Consider the following 27,755-nt stretch of genomic DNA (forward strand, 5'->3'; position numbering starts at 1 on the left):
ATGGACAACAGTAACTCTGTTCATAATCCTATTGTTCCTGGCTATAAACTTATGAAAGATGAAGATGGAGTAAAGGTGGACAAGACTCATTATAAACAAGTTGTGGGTAGTCTCATGTACCTCACAGCAACTCGTCCAGACATGATGTTTGTGGAAAGTCTTATTAGTAGGTATATGGAAAATCCTACTGAACTTCATTTACAAGCAGCAAAAAGGGTCCTGAGATATTTGAAGGGAACAACTGAGTTGGGTATTTTCTATAGGAAAGGAGGAGATGATAAATTTGTTGCTTACACTGACAGTGATTATGCTGGAGATTTAGATGAGAGAAAGAGTACTTCAGGTTATGTGTTCTTATTAAGTTCAGGAGCAGTTTCATGGTCATCAAAAAAACAACCAATAGTAAGTTTATCTTCCACTGAGGCAGAATTTATTGCTGCAGCCTCATGTGCATGTCAGACATTATGGTTAAAAGGAGTGTTGGAAAAGCTGGGTCAGAAGCAAGCCAAGCCAACTAGTATTCACTGTGATAGCAGTTCTACAATCAAACTCTCAAAGAACCCAGTAATGCATGGTCGCAGTAAGCACATAGATGTGCGGTTTCATTTCCTTAGAGAGCTCACAAAGGCAGGATCTGTGGAATTGGTACATTGTGGCACCAAGGAACAGTTGGTTGATGTGATGATTGACCTATTGCCTTAAACCGTTGAAGTTGGATATTTTCTTAAAGCTAAGAGGGCTATTAGGAGTTTTATCTGAGATAGAAATAAACTGAATACTAACATTCAGTTTAAGGGAGGAATTGTTAAGATTATTTGTTAAGATTTATAACCGTTAGATTTTTATTCAGTCAAACAATAATACCTATTGTTATGGGATTTATTCTGTTTTAGAATCTGTTAGTAGTGGGCAGTTTTATTACTGTTAGTTATGGGCAGTTTGATCTTTACTTATTCTGTAAAGGCTATATAATAGCCATCGTTTATTCAATAAAGTACAGAGCACTTTTCTCTCAGTATATCTACTCTTTCTCTGCCTTTTTAACACTGAAAACATGACTTTTGTGCTATCATTGCTTATAAAAAATAAGGATATGATTATAATAGGTATTTATGTTGTAGAAGATTTTGATAGTACATATTGAATGATTGACAATAAATTAATTGTGGAGTACTTATTTCAAACACTATTTTTGAATACATTCATATAAAAAAAGGCCAATAATATTTTTTCAAATTGAACTAAGTTGAACCATCATTCCCTTTTTTCCTATTTATTTGTGGCAGTAGGATCTTATTTTATATTTGTACTGTGGACATATTGGTTGAACCATTAATTTTAATTATATGTTTATTCTATATTTTCTAACAGGATCTTAATTTGCAAATTGGATTAGAATGGATGAGGAATAACATGCACCCAATGTTATTGAAATGCAGGAATATTGATGTTTTTGAATTGGCTATGTTTAATGTAGTGGTGTAGTTGTTTGATGTTTGGGAATAATTTGAAATGTAAGAATGTTGATATTTGATGTTTTATCTTAATTGAATTATTGATGCTTGACTATGTTTGAAATGGAATAAAATAATATTGATGTTTTATCGTAGCAAACATATATTCAATTTTTTATTCCATTATAAACAATTTATATTCAATTTTTTTATAATTATTTAATTTTTCAGTAGCATTGCAAATAGTAGCAAATATTTTGATAGAATTATTTTATATTCAATTTTTAAGTAACAAACATTTTTATTGAATTTCTTACAAAAAAAAATTATACGCGGGTTGGCTCGCAGACCCATGGACTAACCCTTATACGGAGCAGGTAGAGAAATCATCCCGCATTGACACCCGTATATATATATATATATATAATAATAATAATAAAAATAAACAAGTAAGCATTTTGAAAAAATATTTTAAATAATAACTATTTTAAATATTAAAAATGAAATTTTGTAATTTATTTATAAATACAAGAAAAATTTGTAACATGCCTGTATTTTTACCATATATCTAAATGAATATATAAATTTTCGTGACAAAGTGAGAATCTTAAATCTGACTGAAAAGTATTTTTAGGGTTTTGACCTAAACAACAATACTTAACATATTTGAGTGCTAGGAATAGACTTGAAATGTTAATTGCTATTAACGTCTGAGCTTTGTTTTAAGTTGTTCTTATAATTATGCGAGAGATCGATAGTTAGGGGACATTCTTAAGGATTTTATATGCGAGAAATTGATATAAATGAATTTCATACGGGAATCAATTTCAATAAAAAAAACTTAATATTAACATGCTAATCAAAATACATGAGAGTGAGAGAGATGAAACCTAATCCCTATTTTTCCAACTTGAATCAATTAATTCTTTGTTTGTTTTTTTATTAACCATTGTCAACACAATCACTTCAACATTATTTTTAATTTTTTTGTTTCATATTTAGTGATTATTGTACTTGATAATTCAAGTTCCTTGTGGGATCGATATCCATCCTTAGGGATAATTATTCCTTCTGACAAACGCGGTGCACTTGCTGTAGAAAGTCATCAAAACTCTGCTCGAGTGAATTTTTGAGTATCTAGTTTTCTCTAAGTCTTATCTTGGCAAAGATGCTTCAAGTGGAGACTCCAATCATCACTTATCTTGGGTTCCTCCTCCTCCATCCCTCCACCTGCATGGAAGTCTTCAACCATATAAGTTCTTCCTCCTTAGTCTCTAAATCCCTCTCTTTCATTTTTGCAATCTCTTATTCTAGTGTCTTTTAATTTCTTAATTTCCCGCTTGCATTCTTATTCATTGTGAGTATTTTTCCCTTTTCTCTTTGAAGAGAACCTTTACACTTACTTAACCACTTGGTTAAGTTCGTGTCCAAGGCGATCCTCACTGAGTCATCACCTTATCTTGTTAATCAAAATCCTAATTAAAGTGAAATTAATAACTGAATGTGTGATTCTACTAAATCAACTCATATCACCTAATCTCCCATTCTCCTTTTAGCTTGTGAATAACTAAGGTTGAATCACCATATACATTTAGAATTTTTGCTATAGATTCAATGACTGCCTAAATCCCCATAGCTCAAGCTTTATATTATGTTATGTTGTTGGTACAATTGAAACACAACCTTGACATCATTAGTATATATTGATTATTTTGGGTAATAAGCATTACCCCTATGCCATATCGTGGTTGCCATAATGCACTAGAAGCTCCATCGAAAAATAGTGTCCATTTATTATTATCGTGGTTACATCTAGCTTCATTGAAAAAGGTTAGAATATCTTCATCAAGAAACCAAAGTTGCATAGGTTGATAATCTTCAATGGGTTGATAAATACTCAGCTTAAGCACTACCTTTGATAGCTTTTTGAGTAACATAAACAACGTTGTATTTCGATAGTAACATTTGCCATCGAGCTATTTGATAGCTGTCGTTTTGCTGTCAAATTAATATGATTCTAGCGTAGACTTGTCTAACACTAGAGAGATGATAGTATAATTGTGGACAAATGTCTCCAAGTCGTCTCCCAACGAATCCAATAGTAAAATCAGTTGATCAGGGTTTAAAATCTATCTGCAAGCAATAAAAATTAGCAATAACAATAAAGATAAAAAAGTGGGTTTGAGATAGTTGTGCAGAAAATATAAAAGAGATTAAAATAGCAAATAAAAAAAATGGTTGATCCCAAGTTCTTCCACCATTGAATTCTTCATAGGTTCTCTAAAGATTAATCTTTTCTCAATCTTCCAACAGAGCTAAACTAGATTGAACATGCGCCGATCTGATTCAACTGAAACTCACCAGTAAAACATGCGTCTACTAGTTTAATCAATACCCACTTTGTTCCATGCGTATACTCCATGGGAATGCTTACCTCCTCTCCCTTGAATCATGCGCCCAAGAAATTAATTAGAACAATGCGAACTAACTAAGAAACCAAAGTTTAAGATAAGGAAGACTCTCAATCATGCGTTCAAGTACAACCTCTCACAAAAACCAGTTTTCCAGGAGATTAGACAATAAAAACAACTGCTATAGAGAATTAAAAATCGAAACTTTTATTGAACAAAACCTCAGAACTCAATGGGGAATTACAAAAGAATCAACCAAAAAGGTTTAGCCTTCCATGCGGAGGCAAAACAAAAGAATTACTAAGAAGAAAATAAACTAAGAAAACCCTATGAAGCTCTTCTTTTTTCTCCTTTATGCTTGTGTCCTTTTATAGGCTTTTCTGCTCCAAGGATCTTGGGAAAATATTGCAGTTTAGATTTTGTAAACAGTTTCCACTTTCCATAATTCTTTTTATTTTGCAGAAGATTTGCTTCCAATTCTGTTTCTGGAATCTTGTAGCTTTTATTTTCTCTTTCTTCTCCTCAGAATATTTTTTCTGTTTTGGTTCAAGAAGCAACTTGGACTTTTGCATATTTGGCTCATTCATAAAGGTAGATGCTTCCTCCGGATAATTTACTCTAAAAACACAAAATTAACAATAATAATAGTTAAGGCCCAAATAAACCCAATTATAAGAATATTAATTAAAACAATGGATTTATTTATTATTATAGTCCAATAATCTATGATTAAGGCTATTGTGTGTGAATAAATATATGCTCATCACTATTATTCCTGTGAGTGCGAGCTTTTCAAAGATGTACTTGACCAGATCAATCTTGGATATTAACCAAGTTGTATGGTTTACCGTGTATTGTCTTAATCGATGAGCTACCCAAGCCAGAGCACAAAAGTTTGCTCCAAGGAAGATTATCTTTGCTCGTAACTAGTAAATTTCTTGCTTAGGTTATACATGGTGTGCTCTTCCTTTCCCGTTTCATCATGATGACTTAAAACACAACCCATTGATTCCTCCAAAACTGTCAAGTATAGAATGAGAGATTTTCCTAACTTTGGTGGACATAACAATAAAGGATCTTGTAAATATTTAATTTTATCAAAAATTGTCTGACAATCTTCATTCCACTCCACAACTTGATTTTTGCTAAGCAATTTGAATATCAACTTGCAAGTTGATATTAAATGGTAGATAAATCTAGCAATGTAGTTTAGTCTGTCTGGAAAACCCCAAACTTCTTTTTTCTGTGCAAGGATGTGGCATCTCTAGAATTGCACCCACCTTGTCCGGGTCCACTTCTATCCCCTTTTGACTTACGATGAAGGCCAATTTTTTTTTGAATTCATGCCAAAAGTGCATTTAGTTGTTTTCATCCTAAGCTTCAACTTTCTCAAACTTTCAAACAATTTTCTCAGTTTGACAATGCGTTATTCTTCTTATCTAAATTTGGTGATTATATCATTGACATAAATTTATGATGCTAAACATGAATTGATGTAAACACATTACAAGAAAATTATACAAGAACAAGACAAAGAAAGAAATTATGATGGTAAGCATGAATTGATATCAACACCAAGTTTTTTAAGAGTGATCCCATACAAACATGAATCCTAAAGCTTTAAGCAAAGCAAACACATTGGTGATAAAATATTGCATTTCATCAAAATAAAACACCATGGCCAAATCAATGGTTATCAATGGTTTTCAAGTTGTTGAGTTACATATTTGAAAGGCAAGGATATCACACTCTAATGTATCAATTACTAAGTTAAATCTTGGTTAAACAAAAAGAAAGAGTATAGATTTCTATTTACGTGAAGTTAATGACATGAATGAAAACAAACTTAAATGAATTTATATATTTCTTAACATCAATGTTAAAAGGTTCAGTGTTAACACACTACAATAAAAAAATTATTAAATAAAAACTAAATTTAAAGATAAAAAAATAGTTACTATATTAACTAAATTAGATATTATTTTATAAAGTAAATAATTATTGATATCTAAAGTAGTTTCTATTATTAATAAAAATTTATAAACTAGTTTCTAATTTGGTATCTAACTAGCTATCAAGATTTTGGCTACCAATTTTAGAATCTAAAGTAGTTGGTAGCTAAAACTTTGGTAACTAATTATATAACAATTTAGAAACTAATTATATATCAATTTAAAAATTAATTTATAAATTTTCATTAATAATAAAAACTACTTTAAATATCAATAATTTTTTTATTCTATAAAATAACATCTAATTTAGTTATTATAATAAATAATTATTTTTTATTTAACAATTTCTTGTAATAAAAAAGACATTCTCAACTAAACAGAAAAAAAAATTCACAATTTTTAAGAAGAAAAAACTACTAATTATTGATGGAAACCAAACAATGATATAAAAAATATTAAAAAACTAAAAATGAATCTTTGAAATGTAAAAAAGAAAAGTCTGTTAGAAAGTACTTTTCAGCACGTTTACCATTCGAAATGTACTTTTCCATTTTTTTATTGTTCTGATTATTTAGAAAATAGTTTTAGAACATTCTTTTTATTTTTCTGTTGCAGAAATTATTTTTTAAATGTTTTCTGAAATTAAAAAGTGTGTTTAGTAAAATGTTTTCTGAAACATGAAACAAGAAAAATAAAGATTATAAAAGAGAATTGTTAACAAAAGGGGAAGTGTAAATAGTAGAAGCCCAATATTATATTCTAAGCCTAGCTGATGACTTCTTCTTCCTGCACCCCTACGTCTTTCTTCCTGCATCCCCGCAATTTTCTAAATTCTGAAACTGGCCTTGACCTTTTATTTGAAAAAGGGCACCATGGTTACTGGAAATCGAGATCTGGGAGTGTGCTACGGATTCATCAATCCAGAACAAAATCATTTTTTTTTCCGGATAAGGGGGTGTTTCGGAAGCAAAATTTGCATAAATTATTGATTTTCAGATTGCTGAATCCGAAAGCCTAATTCTATTACGGATTGGTGGATCCAAAATGCATTTTTTTGAATTATGGATTTCTAAATCTAGAATGCATATTTTCTTATATGGATTGGTGAATCCAAAATATTTTTTTTGAATGATGGATTTTAAAATGTGTGCATATTTTGAATTACGGATTGGTGAATCCAAAATTTTACCAGAAATATCAATCCGAAATTTTTCCAGATTCCATAATGCAAAAAAATAAATACAGTTCATGTGCATTTTAAGGTTTTTAAAAAATAATAGGGATAATTTAGTCTTCGCATAGGGATGCAGGAAGAAAAATGTAGGGGTGGAGGAAGAAACTGCCCGAGCTGACAATGGGGCGATCATCAAACGGGCCTTCGAAAGAAAGACATAAAAAACTATGCTTTTGTTTGTTTAGTTTAAACGCAAGCGAGAGAATTAAATTCAGTACAAAGCATTTTACCTATGTCACGGGAAATTTCACTCGAAATTGAATATTGAACAACATTAATAATAGAATAATTATAATATTGTAGGTAAATATATAAAAAAGAAATCCTTACTTAATAAAAGCACTTTCACCCATAATATAAAGTAGTTGTGTGCTGAAAAAAAAAAAAGTAGTTGTGAATTGTAAAGAAGTTTCGTCTAGTGTTTCTTAGCACCTCATTTGCAGCCATTCGTTTTCTTCCTTCTACGGTTATGTGTACCCACATTAGGGTGGTAATGGAATCTAGACCAATAAAATGGAGTGTTAATGAAATCTAATTCAATAAAACAGTTTGAATTTAAAATTTATATTCATTTTAATTAGATTAAATTTAAAATTTATATTATTTTAATTAGATTAAATTTATTTGAATTTATTTCAATTATATTAAATTTAGTTTAAATTTATTTTGTCTATTAGATTAAATCGATTTCAATCTCGACAAGAGTTAACTTGACTCGATATGGATTTAGATCAACTCGATTAGACTTGGACCGAGACGACTTAGCTAAACTTGAACCCGGGCTAACTTGATTCGACTTGGACCCAAGCCGACTCAGTTCAACTTGGGTCCGAGCCGACTCGATATGTGTTTTGGCTGACTCGACTCGATATGGGCCCATGAGGGTCTTCCAGTGGGAAGGCCAAGGTGAAACATCAACAACATAAGTCTTATGCTAGACCTCCACGACATAGGACAGGAACATCTTCGCCACAATTTCAGCAACAACTATGGAGACCCACATGTTATCACTGTGCTGGACCCCATTTGAAGAAAGATTGTCCTCAACTTTCATCGAGAGAAAGTGTTATACTTGTCAGAAAGAAGGACATCTATTAAAAGATTGCCCTAATAGGAAGAGGATAATTCCTGGAGGTAACTTACAGCCAAGAAGAGGAGGGGGTGGCAGACCCCAAGCAATTGGAAGGGTGTTTGCTATGTCAGGAGCTGAAGCATCTCAATCAGGTAACTTGGTACAAGGTGTATGTTATATAGCTGGTAGATATGTGAAAGCTTTATTTGATTCTGGAGCGACACACTCTTTTGTGTCAAGTTTGTGTGTAACGGAGTTGGGTCTTCTAGTAAAGGAGTTGTCGTTTGAACTGTTGGTCTCTACACCAGCATCAGGAAAAGTTTTAACCTCTACAATTTACTCTGAATGTCCAGTAATAGTAGAGGGACGCAGGTTCAAAATAAATTTGATTTGCCTACCTATTCAGGACCTGGATGTTATCCTAAGGATGGATTGGCTATCTGCCAATCACATTATCATAGATTGTGGTCAAGAGAAAATAGTGTTTTCAGATTCCCAGAAGTAAGATGTGATGTCTGCTTAGCATGTGTGGTCGGAATTGAAAGAAAGATCAAGTTGTTTTGTAATCTTACTCAGATGGAAGTTAAGAATGAAGAAGAAATGAGTAGTATACATGCGGTGAAGGATTTCATGGATGTATTTCAAGAAGAAATACCTGGATTACCTCCTAAGAGAGAAGTAGAATTCTCTATTGATTTGGTACCTGAAGCTGGACCAGTGTCAATAGGACCTTACAGAATGGCTCCAACCGAGTTGATTGAACTAAAGAAGGAAGTTGAAGATTTGTTGGAGAAACAATTCATCAGGCCAAGTGTATCTCCATGGGGAGCTCTGGTGCTTCTAGTTAAAAAGAAAGATGGAGGGTCTCGTTTGTGTGTAGATTACAGACAGTTGAATAAATTAACCATCAAGAACAAGTATCCTCTACCTAGAATTGATGATTTGATGGATCAATTACATGTAGCCTCAGTGTTTTCAAAGATTGACTTGAGATCTGGATACCACCAAATTTTGGTAAAGGCTGAAGATGTTCAAAAGACAACATTTAGGTCTCGTTATTGACACTATGAGTATGTGGTGATGCCGTTTGGAGTAACAAATGCTCCAACTCTGTTCATGGATTACATGAATAGAATTTTTCGTCCTTTCTTGGATAAGTTTGTTGTAGTCTTTATAGACAACATACTTATTTATTCAAGGACTAAGGGAGAACCTGAAGAGCATCTAAAAAGCATATGAAGACAATGTTGGAGATTTTGAGGGAGAAGCAATTATATGATAAATTCTCTAAGTGTGAGTTTTGGCTGAAGGAAGTCAACTTCTTAGGGCATGTAATATCAGCTCAGGGGATCTCAGTGGATCTAGCCAAGGTGGAGGCAATGCTTCAATGGGAACGCCCAAAGACAATGACTGACATTAGGAGTTTTGTGGGTCTAGTTGGCTACTATCGGAGGTTCATTGAAGATTTTTCCAGGGTAGTAGCTCCTTTGACACAATTAACTCCCAAAGATCACCCTTTTGCTTGGACTGACATATGTGAGCAGAGTTTCAGAGAGTTGAAGAAAAGGTTAACTAGTGCTCCAGTGTTAGTGATTCCTGATACAGGAAAACCTTTTGAGGTTTACTGTGATGCTTCACTTCAGGGATTAGGTTGTGTCTTGATGCAAGAAAAAAGGGCAGTTGCATATGCTTCAAGGCAACTCAAAGTTCATGAGAGAAACTATCCAACTCATGACTTAGAGTTGGCAGTTGTGGTGTTTGCTTTGAAGATTTGGAGGCATTATTTGTATGGAGCTCAATTTCAGGTGTTCGGTGACCATAAAAGTCTGAAATACTTGTTTGATAAAAAAGAGTTGAATATGAGACAACAAAGATGGATGGAGTTTTTGAAGGATTATGATTGCCAACTGGTGTATCATCCAAGGAAGGCTAATGTAGTTGCAGATGCTTTGAGTAGAAAGTCAGTACAGGTGTCAACCATGATGATTGAAGAACAAAAGTTGATTGAGCAATTCAGAAATCTAAATTTGGGAGTGAAATTTCATGTTGATCACATTAGTTGTAGTAAGTTAATTATAACTAATGATTTTCTTGGAATGATAAAGGAAAAGCAGTTAGAGGATCCTAGTCTTAAGCATACTGTGGATTTACTAGGTACAAATCAGGCTAAAGACTTTGTGATGGGAAAAGATGTCATCTTAAGATTTAATGGCAGAATTTGCATACCTACAAATGAAGACCTGAAGAGAATGATCCTAGAAGAGGGTCATAAGAGTCATCTTAGTCTACATCCCGGTATGAATAAGATGTACCAAGATTTGAAGGAGTCCTTTTGGTGGTCAAACATGAAGAAAGAAATAGCTCAATATGTTGCTACATGTTTAACATGTCAGAAGGCAAAGGTGGAGCATCAGAGACCTGGTGGTTTGTTGTAACAGTTAGATATTCCTGAGTGGAAATGGGATAACATCGCTATGGATTTCGTTACTCATTTACCAAGATCAGTAAGGGGTCACGATGCAGTCTGGGTAATAGTTGATCGACTGACGAAGAGCGCTCATTTTCTTCCAGTTAATTTGAGAATATTTATGACTAAGTTGGAATAATTATACATCAGAGAGATTGTGTGATTGCATATAGTGCCTTCTAGTATTATTTCAGATAGAGATCCCAGGTTTACTTCACAGTTTTGGCAGACTCTACAAGATTCATTGGGAACTAGATTGAGAATGAGCTCTGCATATCATCCTCAAACAGATGGGCAGTCTGAGAGAATGATCTAATCCTTAGAAGATCTATTGAGGACATGTGTATTGGATCATCTAGGAGGTTGGGATGAGATGTTGCCTCTAGTGGAGTTCACTTATAATAATCGTTATCATGCCAGTATTGGAATGACACCATATGAAGCTTTGTATGGGAGGAAGTGCAGAACTCCTTTATGTTGGTATTATGATGGTGAGACAGTATTGGTTGGGCCAAAGTTACTTCAACAGACCACTGAGAAGGTGAAGCAGATACAAGACAAAATGAAAGCTTATCAGAGTAGGCAGAAATCATATGCAGATCAAAGGAAAAAGCCTTTGGAGTTTGCAGCTGGAGACCATGTGTTCATGAGAGTGACACCAACCAAGGGTGTAGAACGAACTATCAAATCAAGGAAGTTATCTCCTAAGTTTGTTGGACCATATCAAATCATAAGGAAGATAGGTCCAGTGACTTATGAGATTGCTCTACCTCCTCAGTTATCAAACCTGCATAATGTCTTTCATGTATCACAACTAAGGAATTATATCCCAGACCCTAGTCACGTATTGGAAGCGGATAATGTGCAAATCAAGGATAACTTGTCTTTTGAAGAAAAACCAGTTAGGATTGAAGACCATAAGAGTAAACAACTCATAGGCAAGACCATCAATATGGTGAAGGTGGTGTGGGATGATAAATCTGGTGATTCAACTTGGGAATTAGAAGAAATCATTAGAGAAACCTATCCCTATCTCTTTTCTGGTAAGTCAATTTCCGGGGACGATTTTTTTTATTGGGGAGAATGTAAGTATCTAGAAAATAACCTTAGAGTAGCAGTGGTACATTTTAAATGACACCTAAATATTTTATTATTAAAATGAAAAGAGCATATAAATAGAAAAATCAGTTATTCAAGTTTCATTTTAAACGAACCACTATCTCTCTAGAAGTTTTCTTTTCCCTTTACTCTCCCTTCTCTCTAAGATTTTAACCTTCTCGCTCATCAGTTTGACGATCGAAGTACGCCATTGGACTCCTGGCAGCGAAGACTACAAGACTACCCGATCATAATCTCTGAAAGAGTAAGTTCATTTTTGTCCATTTTTCCTTTCCTTCCCCTTCTTTCTGAGATTCTAACCTCCTTGCTTATCAATTTGACGATCGGAGTCTGTCATTAGACTCCTGGCAGTGAACTGTACAAGATTGCCCGATCAAAATCTTAGATAGAGTAAGTTCATTCTTGGCTCATTTTCCTTTGAGTTAATTTTGATCTTATTAGGTTTGTCTATGTCTATGCTTTGCATATGATTCTTTTAGCTTCAGGGTTAATCCATGTTAACTCAAGGTCCTAGTTATATAGTTGGATTTTGATTAGGACTTTGTGGTGCAAGTTAATTACCTTTAAGCTTTTGGTAGATTTGGAGAGAATTTGCTAAAATTCAGGTAAGGGAAGTCAACCTTATTCTTTTCAATAAAACCCTAGGTTAGAAGATTCTGGATGTGAGGGTGACGTGGTCACCAATTCCAATTGTTTTTGCTTGCATGATTGTCTCATTTGAAGGGTAAAGTAATATATTGACTAAAATAGTTGATTTTGAATATTTTATATTGATTTTAAGGTGAATAAGTTGTTGAAGGTGTTTGTGATTCAAAATTGAAAGTGTTTGAATGATAATATATCAGTTGAATTGTTTTTGAATATTTTGTTGAATTACTTAAATGAGATGTTACAAGAAGTGGTTGTTTGATTTTAGATGATGAATGATTTAGAGAGTATATATTTGGAACTTAGTTATGTGTTTAAGTGAATTTGAGATATATTTGGATTGTTTAGAAAGTTTAAAATATGATGTGATTGAATGGTGCATTAATGTGTTAAATGATGTATGTAATATGGTGAAAGTGTGATCAAGAGATAGTATTTCCAGGAAAGGAAATACCGTGTTGAGATTGTTATTAGGGTGTATTGATTTGTGAGTGTCCTGTGAATGAGACGATCCTGACTCTACTGATATAATGGAATTACATAGATGAAGTTATTCAGTTGGTGAGAGTCGAAGGAGGTTCATTTGGCTGAGTCTGAGGTTTGAAAGAACTAATCAGAGCAAATCAAATGGATTTACCCTGTCATATGAGATGATGTGATGATGAGATATTGAGATTGATTATTCGCATGATTGTGTGGATTCACAATGAGTAGTATGACAGGTGCAGGTCTCTGATGTTAATTTCAATACACGAGTCTTCCAGAAGTAGAGTCAAGTATCCGAGTATGCGAGTCAGTAGAAATAGGACAAGAGTAATGTGGATGATGAATGTGATAGAACCTTGATGAACTTGTGAAAATGTGTGAATAATGATGGTTTATGTTGATATTTAAAGTTTTATATTTGAACTTTTAAAAAAAGCTAGCTTACCCTGTGCTTTGTCTTGTGTTTGTTTTCTATAATTTGTGATGATCATGTTAATTTACACGGGAGCAGATGAAGTTGCAGGTGATAGAGCTCCTCAATGAGCAACCAGAGGAACAAATGTTTTATATTGAATGTGTTGTTTGTAAACTTTTGTGTAAATATTAAAATCCCTATGAAGAAGGATATCTTTTTGAGATACAATTATGAGATAGTTGTATATATTCATATGTTAAATAGATATTTCTTGTTTTACTTTTATTTTATTATATATGGGTAAAATTAGGGATGTTATACGATTAGTGGTGTGATGACCCAACCGAAATAAAAGCTAGAGCGAAGGAATTTTTTTAGGACAAGTTCAGTGAAGGGGAAATAAAACTTGTTAGATTAGATAATGTTCCGTTTAAGAGTATCACAAGAGAGGATAATGAAATGATGATTGGAACTATATCTGAGGCAGAAGTTAAGGAAGCGATATGGAAGATATGGAATTGTGATAATTATAAAAGCCCTGGACCGGATGGTTTTAACTTTGGCTTTAATTTTGTTGGGATGTTATAAAAGGAGATGTTTTGAGTGCGGTACAAAGTTTTGCAAAGGGTGGGAATTGGCCGAATGGTACTAATGCTTCCTTTATTACTCTTGTCCCAAAGACTGTGAACCCACCACTTTTGAATGACTTCAGACCAATTTCCTTGGTGGGATGTGTGTATAAAATTGTATCTAAAATTCTTTCTTCAAGGTTGAAAAAGGGTGTTGGATAAAGTCATTGACCCTAGGCAGTCTGCTTTTCTAGAAGGAAGGGGGTTGTTGGATAGTGTGTTGGTAGCTAATGAGACCCTTAAGGAAGTAAAGAGAAAAATGAAAAATGTGTGGTGTTTAAGGTGGATTATGAAAAGGCTTATGATTCTGTAAGTTGGGAGTTTATTTACTATATGTTAGGAAGATTGGGATTTTGTGGAAAGTGGATTGAATGAATAAAAAACTGTTTAGAATCTTCCTCAATATCTGTGTTGGTAAATGGAAGTCCAACAACTGAGTTTAAACCAAAGAAGGGCTTAAGACATGGAGACCCTTTAACACCATTTCTTTTTCTTATTGTGGCTGAAGGGCTTGCAGGGGTAGTTAGACAGGCGAAAGAGAAGATGTTAGTTGAAGTATTGAGGTTGGGGAAGGGCGAGTAAATGTGAGTATGCTGCAATATGCAGACAACACTCTTTTCTTTTGTAAAGCCTCAACTCAAAGTGTTCTAACCTTAAAAGCTATTCTGAAGTGTTTTGAACTTGCGTCTGGTCTTAAGGTTAATTATTCCAAGAGCAAGGTTGGTGGAGTGGGTGTGAACGTCAACCAAATGATGGTTTTTGCCTCTATTCTTAATTGTGATATTATGAAGACACATTTTAGTTATTTAGGGGTGACAGTTGTAGGGAATCATAAGAGGTGTATTTTTTGGGAAGGGATACTTAATAAACTACGGAGTAGGTTGTGCTCTTGGAAAGGGAAATCCCTCTCTATGGCTGGTAGAATTTGCCTTATCAAATCTGTACTTACATCATTACCGTTATTCTACGTCTCTTTCTTTTGTATGCCGGCTACTATGGTGAAGGAAGTGAAAAGGATACAAAAGAGTTTTTTGTGGGGTTGGGGTTCAGAGAACAAAAAAATTGCCTGGGTAGCGTGGGACAAGGTTTGTGAGTCGAAAGAAAAAGGTGGCTTAGGTTTTATTGATATAAGAAAATTTAACTTAGCTCTTATGGGGAAATGGATTTGGAGAGTTAAGTCTGACAAGAGAAGTTTATGGAAGGATATTCTAGACTCTAAGTATGGTGGATGGAGGGGATTAAGGTCTCAAGAGAATTGTAAGGAATCGTTATGGTGGATGGACATCAGAAAAGTTTGGAAATTAGAGGAGTGGGATAATGACTTTGAAGACAGAGGGAGGTGGTAAGTAGGGGATGGAAAAGAAGTTAGGTTCTGGGAGGATAAGTGGGTGGACAATGTTCCTTTAATGCAAAAAATCCCTAGACTATTCTCTATCTCCTTAGATGTTGGTCGCACTATATCACAAGTTGGGGTTTGGAGCAACAATAGTTGGTTGTGGAAGTTGAGATGGATAAGGGATTTTTTTTTGTGGGAATCTAGCCTGGTTGAACTTTTATCGCGGGTGTTGGATAACAAGAGGCTTTCAAGAGAGGGTGAAGGTATGATCAATAAATGAATGTGGAGGGATGTAAAATCTACGAACTTCTCTATGAAGTCAACCTATATATTCTCTTGGGGGAGGAGTCTTCAGTGTGTGGGGACTTTTTTGCAAAATTCTAGACATTAAAGACCTTACCTTCGTCACATTTTACAGCTTGGAGGGTGTTATCCAATGCAATTTGAAGACAATCTCTTGAGACGTGGTATTCCAATGGTGTGTGATCGGTGTCCACTATGTGGTGTGGAAGAAGATACGGTAAGACATCTTTTTTTGAGTGTAAGGTCTCTTGGAGAATTTGGGGAATGTGTCTCGAGTGGTTAGGGTTTTCTTTGGTTTTACATTAAGATGCACAAATGCATTTTAAGATGTTTACACCTATAGATTTGAAACATGCTATTATTAAGTGCTGGGGGGGATTTGGGTAGGTATTGTGAGTGAAATTTGGAATCATAGGAATAATGTTGTCTTTAAGAATGGGCGAGTAGATCTAGTTGAGGTCTTTACTATGGTACAAAGGAAGACTTGGTCCTGGGTTACTATAAAGGAAAGATTGGCTAATTTCTCTTATTAAGACTAGTGTTTGGAACCTTTTTGTTGTATAAGTTATATGAGAGCTTGATGTTTAATGATTCATATTTAACATTTTTTGTCCAGGTTTGGAAGTTTGTGGTGTGTTTTGTGCAAGTTTTTTTTGGCTTTTGATTCTGGCAGGGTCGGGCTGATGGTTTTGATCTCGGGTTATAGTAAAGAAAATGTTATTTGTTCTATCCCACTCGATTTGGAGCTTGAATCTTTATGATGTATGAGTTTTGAGAGATGGAAGTTTGATGATTATGGTTATGATTTGGCCACATTTGGAAGTTGTGGTGTACTTTGTGCAGGTTCAATTTGGTTCCCTCTCGTATGATCGGTTTGTTGGTTTAGACACTTGGATGTTTGGCGTACTTTTGGTTCTGACAAAGTTCTTGTTTAGTTGTTGGATTTTGTGTCCTGATTAGATGGTGCGTTTTCTTTGGGACGTTATTGTTCTGTGTTTGTTGGGATCTTGTATCTTGTTCTGGTTTGTTATTATGGTTATTGTGTTGTAATGTTTATTGGTTCCCTAGGGTATTAGGAACTTGATTTGAGTTTTTTATAAGGATTGAGACACCCCTAAAATACCTTATTTTATTTTATTTATTCTTTACTAATAAGAAAAAAAAAATTCTAACCATCTCCTTAATTGACTAATATAAAAGGTGTGAGGAGAGTAATGATATAGAAATTGAATGTGAGATTTGTTGTAGTATGGTTATACATCTATATATATATGAAAAGTGTCCTAGTATATATATATATATAATTAAATATTTTCCTACGCTGATCATGATATTGAAATAAATTTGTTTAAAGAGAGAGAATTGTGCACACATAACTATAAAAAGGATCTAGAAGAAAAAAATACATAAAGAAAAAATATAATATGAAAAGTTCTCACACCTTTATTACACTGCTTCCTTAACTTTTTTTTCCAAAATCACAAAAAATGAAGTTCACATGCCTCTAAAATCTTTCTAGACACAACTTTTCAAAAAAGAAAAATCAACTCAACAAATTAAAAAAAAATTATTGGTATAGATTTTTATCAGTAAATTAATATGTAAAGGAGATTTAATTATTAATAAGTTTCTAAAATAATATCTAATTTAGTTTATAATGAATATTTTTTTTAAATAGTTTTTGATTAATAATTTTTTTAATATCTATTTTTTGCAATAAAATTTTCTCATTCATCTAATTAAATGTAAAAATTCACCCATTTTATCTTATACTCATAATCTAAATGTGTATATAGTACACTTTTTTTAATATATTCTTCTTTATCTATTTATCTATATATTTGTGATTCTTGATAATTCAAAAGAAGAGAAGATTATGGACTTTGCCAAAAATGTACGAAAAGATGAGGATCATCTCTGAAACTCTTATCTTATACAGCCGCCTAAAGTTTTGTAATCATGTCCCCTCCCTTTCCCTTCCATTCTTCTTTGACTATTGCCACCACCTTTTCATACTCTTCAAGAACCACCCAATCCTCATAAAACCCTAAATCATTAATTCAATTAAACCCCTTTTTAATTCATTTCCCCTTAATTAAAATATTAAAATCCACAACAATCATTTCATTAATGTTGTGTTTGCAATAGGGTATTATAACATCATTATCTCATGTTTGTGCAATGATCTTTGATGTGCTCCAACTAGCTCATCATTGTCCATCATCTAATCCATAATTCAACTCATATCATTATCTCTTCTAACACTACTCATTCATCATTCTATCATTCTTATTTTTTTTTATCACTAACTCATCATTGCACTCATTGCATCATTATTTATATTTTATACTCTTCCAACATATTGTTTATATTTTGTACTCATTATTCAACATGCTAGCATTATTTAATAAAAGCTGCTTAATTTTTTAATAATATGTCCATTTTTGTTACTGAAGATATCATATAATATACAATAGAGCATCTTTAAATATTGTTCCTAGCTTACATTAAAAACAATCAGCTATCTCATGATTATAATTGAGCATAAAGCATAAACTACACATCCTTCAACATTCAAATAGGTGTGCCACTGATGCTTTTAATATCTCACAAAGCTTTTGTTTAGATAATTAAAGAAGTAAGCAAACCCAAAATTTAAATGGGTGAAAGAATGGGTATATAAACCCTATATCTAAATATATATATATATATATATAAACAAATAAATACATACTAAAAAAAATTATAAAAAAAACTAATTTTAAAGATAAAAAATAATTAAATCATTATATTAATTTAATTATATATTATTTTTAAAAATTAAAAAATATTAATATTAAAATAATTTATAAATTAGTATCTAATTAACTAATATTTTAATTTTAATATATAATTAATTGTAGTTAAAACTTTAATATATTATTAAAAATATTAAACAAATTTTATATAAGTCTAGTTAAAACTTTAATAATTAATTAAATATAAATTTAATAATAATAAAAATTATTTAAATATTAATAATATTTTTAGTCTCTAAAATAATATTAATTTAATTAATATATTAATTATTATTTTTATTTAAAATTAATATTTATTTAATGATTTTTTAATAAAAAAAATATTAGTTCTAAAAAAACATTTTTTTTTATCCTCACAAAAGAATTCCTTCTTCACTCTAATGTTGAGTCAAACGGTAAAATGAAGATTTTCTATGATCCTATCTCTATTCTCTTTATTCAAAATAAACAAAATAAACATAGCATAAGTCACTTTCACGTATGAAGTTACGTACAACTTCAAATGAAAGTTCAATTCAAGCCAGAGATAATTATTTGGGCTTTATCCTATTTTTTTTATTTATTTCAGTGATAAATGAAATAAAAGAAAGGTACATTGATTATAATAATAATATATGTAACAACGAATATGATAATGAAGAACAATGCCTTATGTTTTCATATATATATATATATAGATGATTAAAGCTGTTCTAGAATAAAATTATTAAATAAATTTTTGAAACAAAAAATAATTACTAATTAATTAAGTTAGATAGTTTATTTTATAAACTAAAAAATTATTTATATTTAAAATTATTTATATTATTAATAAAAAGTTATAAATTATTTTTTAAAAATTAATATATAATATTATTTTATAAACTAAAATTATTAATATGTAAACTTATTTTTATTATTAATAAAAATTATAATTAATTTTTAAATTAGTTATAACATTATCTATTAAGATTATAAATTAATTACTATCAAAATTAGTTTAAAGTTTAAAATATTTACTAACTAAAATATTGTTAGATACTAATCTAAAAATTAGTTTATAAATTTTTATTAATAATAAAAATTATTTTAAACATTAATAGTTTTTAGCTTATTAAATAATATCTAAATTAATTATTATTTTTCTATCATTTAACAATTTTGTAGAGTTTAATTGGCTGAATTGCAAGTAATTTGTCTTTGGAATGTTTTAATATGATAAAAGTGAATCGTTATTACATCATTTTCACAGAATGTACAAGGTAGTTGTGATGGGTTTTGATATTATTGGTGAAAGATATGTGCATGAATTTGAAATATAAAAAACAATTTGGGATGATGAGTAGGGTAAAATGGAAAAGTGAGCATTAAATCTGACATGGCTCTCTATTCATAACACACGCGTTCATTTGGAAGCGAAACACGGAGTTTGAGCAGTCACTGTCTCGTGAAAGACTCGCACCATTTTATTCATGTGGTGAAGTTGAAACTGGTCAAAGAATCTTCAAGATGTGAATGGGCCAACGTGGATACAAAGAAAGAAAAAAAAAATAGAAAAGAAGAAGGATAAGGTGAGAGATTTGAGAGAGAAAGAAACCACCACATCTATAGTTGCAAACGTGTCTACCTTGCAAACTTGTTTATTTGTTAGGTGAGAAGGTTTAGGCTACGTTGCCAATCATAAAAAATTATTATTCATTCACAATGCCCATTTATTATAAACATTGATGTATATCTTCTTCTGCTACCAATGTTATGTAGTATATATTTATGAATTGGACCCTCTCCCACTTTATTGCCATATATGTGGTTGGCACACACTTTACTAGATCATCTCAAGATTTTCATGTTTTCTTCTGCATCCGTTGTCATCCAATTCCCCAAGTCAAGTAGGGTTACCATTAAAGCACCACAATTGTAACAAGAGGTTTTGTGAATATTTGAAACAAGTAAGAGAAGAGAAACACAGTTCAACATGTCTAATGTCATTGTAACTTTATCATATAGGAGATTTTAAAAGTAGGAAAAGTGAATAAAGAAGGGAAAAAGCATTTATAGTGTAAATTGTAAAGCCCCATTGTTTTGTATTGACAAGTGCCGTGGTGGTGGTCTTGAATGTTATTATGAAGCTGCAATTCTCTCAAAATGTCCAAGTCTATTGTCAGCCAATTTTGAACCATAGGTTGAATTCTTGTACTCAAACCACGTAAACTCATTGTATAGGCTTTGTTTTCCTTTGATGAGAGAAGGTAATGGTGCTATTTTCTCACTCAAAGGTGGACCTCCAAAGTAAATCATTGAGAGCCTCGACTTGAATCCGTTTGCCAAAACCCTGTGTCTCACACTCCGGAACCGTCCATTAGTCATAACCTGTGTCAATGCACCCACCACAATACAAAACACGCAATCAACACGTTAGAATTTCTAGTTATACCATTTATATAATATAAAATATCATATATTATAAAAATGTTATAATCTCTAATTATAAAATTTATATAAGAAGAAATGTCTTATAATTAATACGAATTTTCAACAGAAGATTTTTTTTCCTTTTTGAATTTTTATCTTGGAAAGGTGTTTTGGAAAGGGGAGGGAAAGACCAAGTGGAAGTGTAATAATTAACAAGTCAACCAAAATTTTAGCACACGCATTTTCTAAAAGGCACTCAAAACTCAAAAGGATAATTTGTATTATTTGTTCCACTTATCCGTAGAAATAGGAAGGCCATAAGCAAAATGGGATTTTTTTTTTCTCGTTTAACTTTTTGGCGTGCGCCAATAGCATGCTCTGTGTTGTACCTGAAGAGAATCTCCAACATTGATGAAGAAGGAGTTGTGATCAGGTGGGACTGGAATCCAACTTCCATCTCTGAGATAAATCTGAAGGCCTGAAGTGTTGTTAGACCTGAGCAGAGAGATTATTTGTGGGTCTGTGTGTTCTCCAAACCCAATCATGTTCTGACCATTCACAGCAAGTTCAGGGCAAGCAGGGTAATGATTCACCCTGAAAACAGAGTCACTCTGTTTATCCATCAGAAGCTTGCTGAACACATTCTTCTGCTGAATCTTCAACCCTTCTGCCATCAGCTCAAGAATATCACAAGCCATTTTCTTCACAAGAGACATGTAACTAGTCAACAGACCCCTGCAATATAGCACCAACAAGAAAGCAAAAAATAAATAATTTTCTTGACTTTTCTAGTTCATTAATGCATACAAGTTAGTTGAAACTGGTTTTGTTTTTTTTTGACATGGTACCTGAGTTTCTCAGCGTTTTTGCCACTGGGAGAAAAACCGTGCTCTTGATTGGTGTTTAGAAGAAGATACTCAACCCAGCCAACATCACCATTGCGTCCAATCCTCTTGCTACCATACCCAAATGGGTTGGGAGGCCCTGCTTTTTCCTTCTCATTGAGTGGCATAGAGAAGAACTTGAGGGTTTCAGTTTCCAATTGTGATATAGGTTCCATGGGGACACCATGGTTGATGACTTTGAAGAATCCAAACTCCTCACAAGCTTTCACTATGAGGGTCTTTGCATCAGGTTTGGAAAGGTCCACTATGGGAATTGTGGAGGAGAATGTGGATGCCATGCAGTTCTTGATGTAGGAGAATTGCTCTGTTGTTGTTTTGGACAACAATACCATTCTTCTTGCAGATTGCTCTGCAGTTGTTTTGCTTTGGGTGCTAAATGGGAGGGAGAATGAAGAGGTTTTGGAGAGTCAATGAATGAGTAAAAGAGACAGAAGTTGAAAGAGGATTTGAGCAAATTTGTGAGAAATAAACGGTTGAGTTCTGGGCTATTTATACCCAAAACCTTGGTGGGGCATTGAAAAAGAAAGAGAAACACGACTCAATGTCTAATCTTGAAATTACATCATGTCCATTAACTAGCTCTATAGAATATTATATTTGAAGTCTCTACCAAATTATTTTTCTCAAAATTATTAGTTTCTTAAATATTATTTTCATCTTAAAATCATTATCCATCTAAATATATTTTAAGCTCATTTTTAATATACGTGAAAGAACCTTAAACTTTATTTATTTTGTAGTTTTTTTATTAGTGTTTGTTCCCTTTTGAATTACCAACCTAATAGATTTTCTTTCACCAACTTTATCATATCCAAGGGATGTAGTCATATCAATGAGATTTCTTTCAGAAGGTATTCATCTATGTTTTCCACCTTTCCAATGTAAATGAATCTTTTTTGTATTTATTTTAATCAAACAACTCACTTTCACTTCTTTTTCTTCACTATTTCTTTTTTCTAAGACAAATGAAGCACGCATATAAGTGTTTTCTTTTTTCCTTTCGGTGTTGTTTGTTGGGTATGAAGTTAAGATCAAGTTGGACTCACTAGACATCTTGTTTAGTGAGTGAGTTTAATCATTGTACACAGTTGAAACGCAGGTGAACATTGTTCCGTGGCTTCAAGTGAAAGATTGTTGGATATGAAGCTAGGACCAATTGGGTTGGGCTGACTAGACACCGTATTTAGTAAGTGAACTTAATCATTGTGTTCCTTTTATAATCTCTATTTAAAGAGATCGTTATACTTGTAATTGGTGTGCAACAGGATATAATGAAAACCTAATAATTACACGTGTGGATGTAGATTGCAGTTGACGACCAAACCACTTTAATGTCATTTATTTTTCTGCAGTTGATTCATGATTGTGTGTTGCTTCCGCGTGTGTTTTTCTCATCATTGTTGACATTGCATCTTTGGGAGGTAATTAACTTGCAAGATGAGTAATGGTAAATAAAATTTAGCAAGAAGGTGAAGTAGCATGCATGCATCTAGTAATGTCTGAAAGAAGAGATGAAGTCACAACCATACAACATGCGTGGAAACATTCTAATTGTAGTAAAAAGGTTGGACATTAGTATAAAATTTTGATGGCATAATATATTTTATTTATATTCCTTTGTACATTCACCCAAGAAACTATATTCCTCCTTATCGAAATCCATACTTTGGGTTTCCCAATACAATGTGTTAGTGTTGTTCATTTTGTTCCATGTTTTGCTCATTCGGTTCCTTCACACCCATTCTACCTATCTGTCATCCTCTTCTGCATGTGTCTCAAAATATATTTTCTAAATCTTTCTCTTTCCGACCCTAGATTTTCATCGGTTCATACAACAACAAGGAATTATCTAGTAGCTACTATCAATAAAGTAAACCAAAAAAACTTCTTTATACTATACTTTATAGATATTTTTGTATGTTTCGTAAGTTCCTGCGGTTTAGATAATTGAAAATTATGTTTTTAGTTATATCCTATTCATAAACTTGACCCTCGTAGTTAATAAAAAAAATAGATCTACTTTATTATTTTATAAGAATTGATCTTGTTTTCCGAGTGAGATAAATTAAATTCACGTGTTTTTTAAGTTTAAGAACTAATATCGAAAATAGAAACATATTCTTTTTACTTAGAAAAATTAGAAATTTATTAAGTAACTCGTATGCAATAAAGATTGGTATCAAAATCAGTATTAATTGTTAAAATGAAACTAAAAAATATTGTTAAAGAATCTAAATTTTCGAATTAAAATCCAACTTAAATTACAATGTTGTGAAGAGGAAAGGATCACAACAATAATAACATCATCACAATAAAATTATTAAATATAAATTAATTTCAAAGATAAAAAATAATTAATTTATTATATTGATTAAAATAGATACTATTTTAAAAATTAAAAAAATTATTAATATCTAAATTAATTTCTACTATTAATAAAAATTTTAAATTAATTTTTAAAATGATATATAGTTAAAAAGTAAGATTTTAATTATTAACTTTAAAATATAAAATAATCGATAATTAAAATATTAATAGCTTGTTATATACTAATTTAGAAACTATTTATTATTAATAAAAAATATTTTAAATATCAATATCTTTTTAGTTAAAATAATATTTAATTTTATAATTATAGTAATTAATTATTTTTTATTTTTAAAATTTGTTTTTATTTAATAATTTTTTTAGTGTATATAAGAATAATCTGTTGATAAAAAAGTGTAAATGAATATGTAAATTATTTAATTTTGCATAGTTGAATTATTTTGCTGTGTTCTTCCTGCTTTTCTTTCCATTTTATAAATCTACTTATTTCGTGATTAAATGAAACCCGAGAGACTCTCTTTGCAAAACAAATCTCCTTCTTTTACTAGTTGATTATTTCATGCAGAATATCTGAAAAATATTTAACTATTGAAAAAGTTGATGTCTAAATGAAAGTTTTTATAAAATAATATATATATATATATATATATATATATATATATATATATTTGAAAAAATTGATCTGAAAACCCTTTTAAGTTTAAAACAATTAAATCCAATCACGCGTGCATATACTTCGCAATACATTAGTATTAATTAAAACAATGTATTCAACTAAAGCGTGGTACTTCATTTTTGACATGGTTTTTTTTTTTTTTTCACTGGTTGCCTTGTTTTGTATAGGCAAATTCTTGTGGGTGGAACAAGAGTCTCAGTATAGTGTCTCATGTGTGCATATTATTGATGCACTAAAGGCTTGTAGATTTTTTGAAGATGCGATGAAAGCAAAGTCCTATTTGAAAAAAAAAAGATGTCTACTCAAATGGAGACGTTTGGAAGGACAATAGTTAGTTCCTAGAGAAGGGAAGCAAACTTGATAACAAGGTTGCATACTGTAGAGAAAAATAAAATTTAAAATATAAAGTAATTAATAATTAAAATTTTATAGTAGTTAATTAGATATTGGTTAAAAACTAGTTTATAAATTTTATTAATAATAAAAATTACTTTAGATAAAAGTAATTATTTTAGTTTCTAAGATAATATTTAATTTAATTAATATTATAATTAATTATTATTATTTTTCTAAATTTAATTTTTTTAATTCATAGTTTTTTATAATGGTAAACTGCAAGTTAATCAAATAATAAATACGTGTGTTCTCAACAAATCTTCTACAGATTGGATTGTTCTCTTAGATTACCATTTGTTTGAGGATGATATGTAGATCTCATCTGCAACTTGGTTCCCAAAGCATCTTGTAGAGTCTACCAGAATTGAGAAGTAAACATGAGATCTCAGTCAAAATCAATACTGGAAGGAACTCCATGCAGTCTCACAATTTGATTTGAGTTGATTTTAGGATTGCACATTTTATTGGTTGCTCTTTGTTTATGATTTTTGATTTAGCAATTATGGTGAGAACCTGAAGAAGATTCCCACTAGACACGAACTTAACCAAGTGGTTAAGTAAGTGTGAAAGTTCACTTCATAAGGGCAAATAGAAAAAAAACAAATATAAGGTGACAAATGATGCAACGAAAATTAAGATAAGGAATAAGTAAAGAAGAAGAAGAAAGCAAAGAACAAATTAAAGATTAGAAGAAGACATGTATGGAATGGAAGAAGACGTAAATAAAAGATAAAAGTGGAAGGGATGAAGAGGTTTTATGGGAAGAAAGGAAGTCATGTCACTTGGAGCAGAGGGACTCCAAGATAAGTGATGCAAGAGTTGCCACTTGAGATATTACCCACCCAAGATTAGACCCAACATGAGAGCTCACAAGTCTCACAAAATCACTCATGCAGAGTTTCTTTACTATTCAAAATCAAGTTGAAAATACATGAGGCAAGACACCCTATTTATAGGAAGGGGTGCCTTGGTGGGCAAGATGGGTGAAGGGTAGAAATAGCAAGGGAGAGGGGCTGCCTAGGGTGTTGACCATGGTCAAAACCACACCTTTAGACATAGCTTCTAGAAGGTAGGTTAAAAACCTTAATTCTAGGTGGCTTGTTTTGAAAAAGTGGGTTTGGTACAAGCTCATTTCACTAAGTACACTCTCTTTTATGCTATGTGAACCTACTCTAGCCTATTTTTCTATTTGGACCCCAAAACTGAGCCCAAATTATTTACAAACATGTTTTTGTCTTTTAAGAAGACCAGAAGAAAGAACAATTGATGTTCTAGTCTATGCCAAGTTCTTCTTCTAGTGAGGTTCGTCTGATATTTGGTGGGGCGTTGACTTTTTTTTTGGATCAACAAAAAACGAATGAATAAATATGAGTTATTTCAGGGATACCTCAACCTGTATACATAAGACCTACCCTGCACTCAAAGGTCAGGCGTCTACTCTCAAGAAAAAGAGATCCTAGGAAAAATAACAGTCCTCACACAAACCATTGACTCTAGACACCAATCAGAGAAAGAAAAGCAAACACCTCGCGCTTTGGACACTATCCATGACCAGGCCTTCAACTGTGCCATAACAAAATTTTTTATGGGATCAAGCCTGCCACTTCTGAAAACCTTCATGTTCCTGTGTTTCCACAATTCCCCTACCACTGCTATCCACACCCCCATACCTGATTTACACTTTTCGTGGCCTCGCTCATCCTAATGCTTAAAAAGTGATTTTTTTGGCTCCCTATGACTCGTTGAACCATCCCCACCCACTCATATCACTTAGCCCACACAAGCCAGGCAACTCTACACATGCAAAAGAGGTGAGACATGGTTTCCTCCTCTCCCCGCACAAGCTGCAGATATTAGTGGTCAATGTTAACCCCCTCCTTACCAAATTTACTTTAGATGCAATTTTTTCTTCCAGAACCCTCTAGGTCGTGAGATGAGTAGATGGATGCGCCTTTAACCTCCAGAACTCCACATACAGATCCCTCTTCGCCCCCTAAGATTCGTCCCTGAGGATTTTGTATGCAGATTTAACTGTGAACATAGTTATCTCTCTATCTTTCCACACCCAAGACTTGACTTGATTGCTGAGATGACTGTTCATAGTGTGAATTGTCTCTTGAGTCCTTGTTCATCTTCTTGGCTACTTGGATTGTATCACAATCTCTCTAATATACAATTGCACGAATTTGGCCATAGATATCCTCAAATTTACTGAAAGAAAGCGAACACTCTTTGTTAGTCTATCAAGTATCACCTATATTGCATCATTACCCTTACTGATCTTGGAAAATGGGTAACAAAATCCATAACAATGTTATCCCATTTCCACTCAGGAATATCCAACTGCTGTAATAAAGCATTAGGTCACTGATGCTCTACCTTTGCCTTCGACATGTCGAAGCAAGCAACAATATACTGATAAGTGCCAAATTTTAGTAATGTTTCATATTAAAATATAAACACTTATGGATATTAATTGATAAAATAAGTATAATATAACCCCTAATTTATGAATTTATACCTTTTTACATATTTTGTGATTTTAATTTGAATAAGAACGATTTATTCCCAAATTTGTGTTAATTTCAAGATTCTAGGGAAGAATGAAGATGATTTGGCAAAAGGAGAATAGACAAAGCTAAAAAAGGAAAGTTGGAACACACCAACACTCACCAAAGCTCGCCCAAACTCAGCTATGCCAGATGCCCTAGTGAATCTCACCGAAGCATGCTCAA

At 32.2% G+C, this 27,755-nt stretch overlaps 3 protein-coding genes across 3 annotated transcripts; 2 read left to right on the plus strand and 1 right to left on the minus strand.

The window, feature by feature from the left end:
- On the plus strand, positions 1–702 carry LOC137833925 (secreted RxLR effector protein 161-like). Its single transcript, XM_068641995.1, has one exon. It carries the CDS (start codon positions 1–3, stop codon positions 700–702), a length of 702 nt encoding a protein of 233 aa, XP_068498096.1.
- Positions 703–8,040: 7,338 nt separating this feature from the next.
- LOC137833926 (uncharacterized) lies at positions 8,041–8,628 on the plus strand. Its single transcript, XM_068641996.1, has one exon. It carries the CDS (start codon positions 8,041–8,043, stop codon positions 8,626–8,628), a length of 588 nt encoding a protein of 195 aa, XP_068498097.1.
- An 11,651-nt stretch (positions 8,629–20,279) lies between these two features.
- Positions 20,280–22,087, minus strand: LOC137835085 (gibberellin 2-beta-dioxygenase 1-like). Its single transcript, XM_068643430.1, has 3 exons — positions 21,564–22,087; positions 21,105–21,450; positions 20,280–20,673 (listed from the first exon to the last, which is right to left on the minus strand). Exons 1-3 carry the CDS (start codon positions 21,950–21,952, stop codon positions 20,425–20,427), a joined length of 984 nt encoding a protein of 327 aa, XP_068499531.1. The 5' UTR covers positions 21,953–22,087; the 3' UTR covers positions 20,280–20,424.
- Positions 22,088–27,755: the final 5,668 nt, after the last annotated feature.

The sequence above is a fragment of the Phaseolus vulgaris genome, chromosome 5 (assembly GCF_000499845.2).
Source record: "Phaseolus vulgaris cultivar G19833 chromosome 5, P. vulgaris v2.0, whole genome shotgun sequence".
NCBI classification, from domain to species: Eukaryota; Viridiplantae; Streptophyta; class Magnoliopsida; order Fabales; family Fabaceae; genus Phaseolus; species Phaseolus vulgaris.